This window comes from Kryptolebias marmoratus, linkage group LG3 (genome assembly GCF_001649575.2).
Source record: "Kryptolebias marmoratus isolate JLee-2015 linkage group LG3, ASM164957v2, whole genome shotgun sequence".
Taxonomy (NCBI): Eukaryota; Metazoa; Chordata; class Actinopteri; order Cyprinodontiformes; family Rivulidae; genus Kryptolebias; species Kryptolebias marmoratus.
Window position 1 is genome coordinate 30,186,909 of NC_051432.1, and position 1,952 is coordinate 30,188,860.

At 45.4% G+C, this 1,952-nt stretch overlaps 1 protein-coding gene across 1 annotated transcript in view; it reads left to right on the forward strand.

Annotated features, from left to right (window-relative positions):
• The window catches only part of tmem178 (transmembrane protein 178), a 16,069-nt gene that overhangs the window by 3,380 nt on the left and 10,737 nt on the right, over positions 1–1,952 (forward strand). Inside the window, exon 2 of the mRNA XM_017441330.3 lies at positions 1,752–1,865. Coding sequence (XP_017296819.1) covers positions 1,752–1,865 — 114 coding nt within the window. The remainder of the gene's footprint in view (positions 1–1,751; positions 1,866–1,952) is intronic.

Sequence of the window (1,952 nt, forward strand, 5' to 3'; positions counted from 1 at the left end):
TGTGTCCTCAGGATGGACCGGCATCTGTATCCTCAGGATGGACTGTCCTCCAGGTCCTTAGGATGGACTGTCCTCTGTGTCCTCAGGATGGACTGGCCTCTGTGTCCTCAGGATGGACTGGCCTCTGTGTCCTCAGGATGGACTGTCCTCCATGTCCTTAGTATGGACTGTCCTCGATGTCCTCAGGATGGACCAGCCTCTGTCTCAGAGTCCAGTTGGGTCTGACATGGACCTGGATGTTGTGTTTGGAGAACATCCCTCAGAGTTCTTCAGGTTCTGCAGCAACATCAGGGATGAGGATGTTTCTCCGTCTGTTCCTCTCCTGGTTCTGCTCAGAGGTGTGTTTTGTAGATGTCCTCTCTGATAAAAGCCCAGTTAGGACATCCAGATGTTTGGACAGCTGTTTGATGTTTCTGGTCCTTCTGTCTCCGTGGGGACGTGTTCAGCCCGATGCTGTAGAGTTCTGATGACAGAGAGTTTGTGTTCCAGTGGTGCTGAGAGTCCAACAGAAGGTTCTGATCCGTGTGGGGGCATCTCCTGCTGTTTAAAGCTTGGAACTCCATACTCTCCAGAAAGGTCTTCAGCTTCAGAATACAGGTTGTCCAGTTGTTTGGGTGTAGACTGGTGTTTAGACTACTCTTACATTGGTTTCACTCTGGTTTAAGACTTCATTCCGACTGGTTTTAAAATGGTAACTGATTGATTTCACTTTGGTTTTAGACTGGTTTTACCTCCGCCATGAAGGTTAGATTACTTACAAACTAACGATGAAGATTTCAGATGTCATAAGAAACAATTGATTAAATTTTGGTTGTGATTGGATCACAATCTGGTTTAGAGGTTTTTGATGGTGCTTTGTCCCTGGTTTTAGTTTCAGATGTGTTTCACTCGGGTTTTACTCCGATTTCTGACAGTTTTTGACTTTTTTCTTGCTGCACTAACAGTGTTGCTGATCTGAGACCAGCAGATGGAGCCCTGTGGTCTTTTGTCCCTGCCGTCTCAGAACAGGCTGAAGGTCAAAGTGGTGGACTTGTCCTCCAGCAGAAGTCAGACCACACATTAGATTACAGTTGTTCAAATCCTATTATGGTACATTATGCCTCATATTGTTACACTGCATTAGTCTGGACTTTAAGCTCAGATCAGATTAGATCAACTGATCCCTGCTGGAAGGATGAAGTGCAGCAACAAACACAACGAACACAACAAACACAACAAAAAACACATCATGCAGTTTGTCCTCAGCTGGTTTTTGTTCTGAGGTTGTTTCTGTAAAGTTATAAACTGGAACCACATCAACATTTCAGATACAAAGCTATTTGTTGTTCCTATCAGCTGCACAGCTGGAAACATTCACACTCCATCTCCCACAATGCACCTGTCCTTGTGTAACCTGAAAACAGATGGTTAACACTTGTTTACCGACAGTGGCAGGAAACACATCTGTTACATACCCTGATCCTGGCACACGTTAGTCATGGTAATAGTTAGTTCTGGAACTAGTTTGTCCAGTTGTTCCAGGCCAGGGTAGTCCTGGTACTACAACTAGTAACTGCAGTAGTTATTCCTGGTTATTATTACTCCTACTTACTAGATAGTCAATGTAGTAGTTCTAGTGCTAGTCAGTCCTAGTTAATCAGGGTACTAGTTAATGCTGGTCACTTGTTAGTCCTAGTTAGTCTGAATTAGACCAGGAAAGTCCTGTTCAGGCTGTGACAGTAAACCAGCACCGCTTCTGTTGAATCCTGAAGGTATCGCAGATCGCTGCACGGCTGTGAAGTATCACTTCTCTCAGCCAATCAGACTCCGGAACATCCCTCTGAACCTGACCAGAACCATCCAACAGGACGAGTGGCACCTGCTGCGTGAGTACACACACAGACACACACAGACACACACACAGACACACAGACACACACACACAGACACACAGACACACACACAGACACACA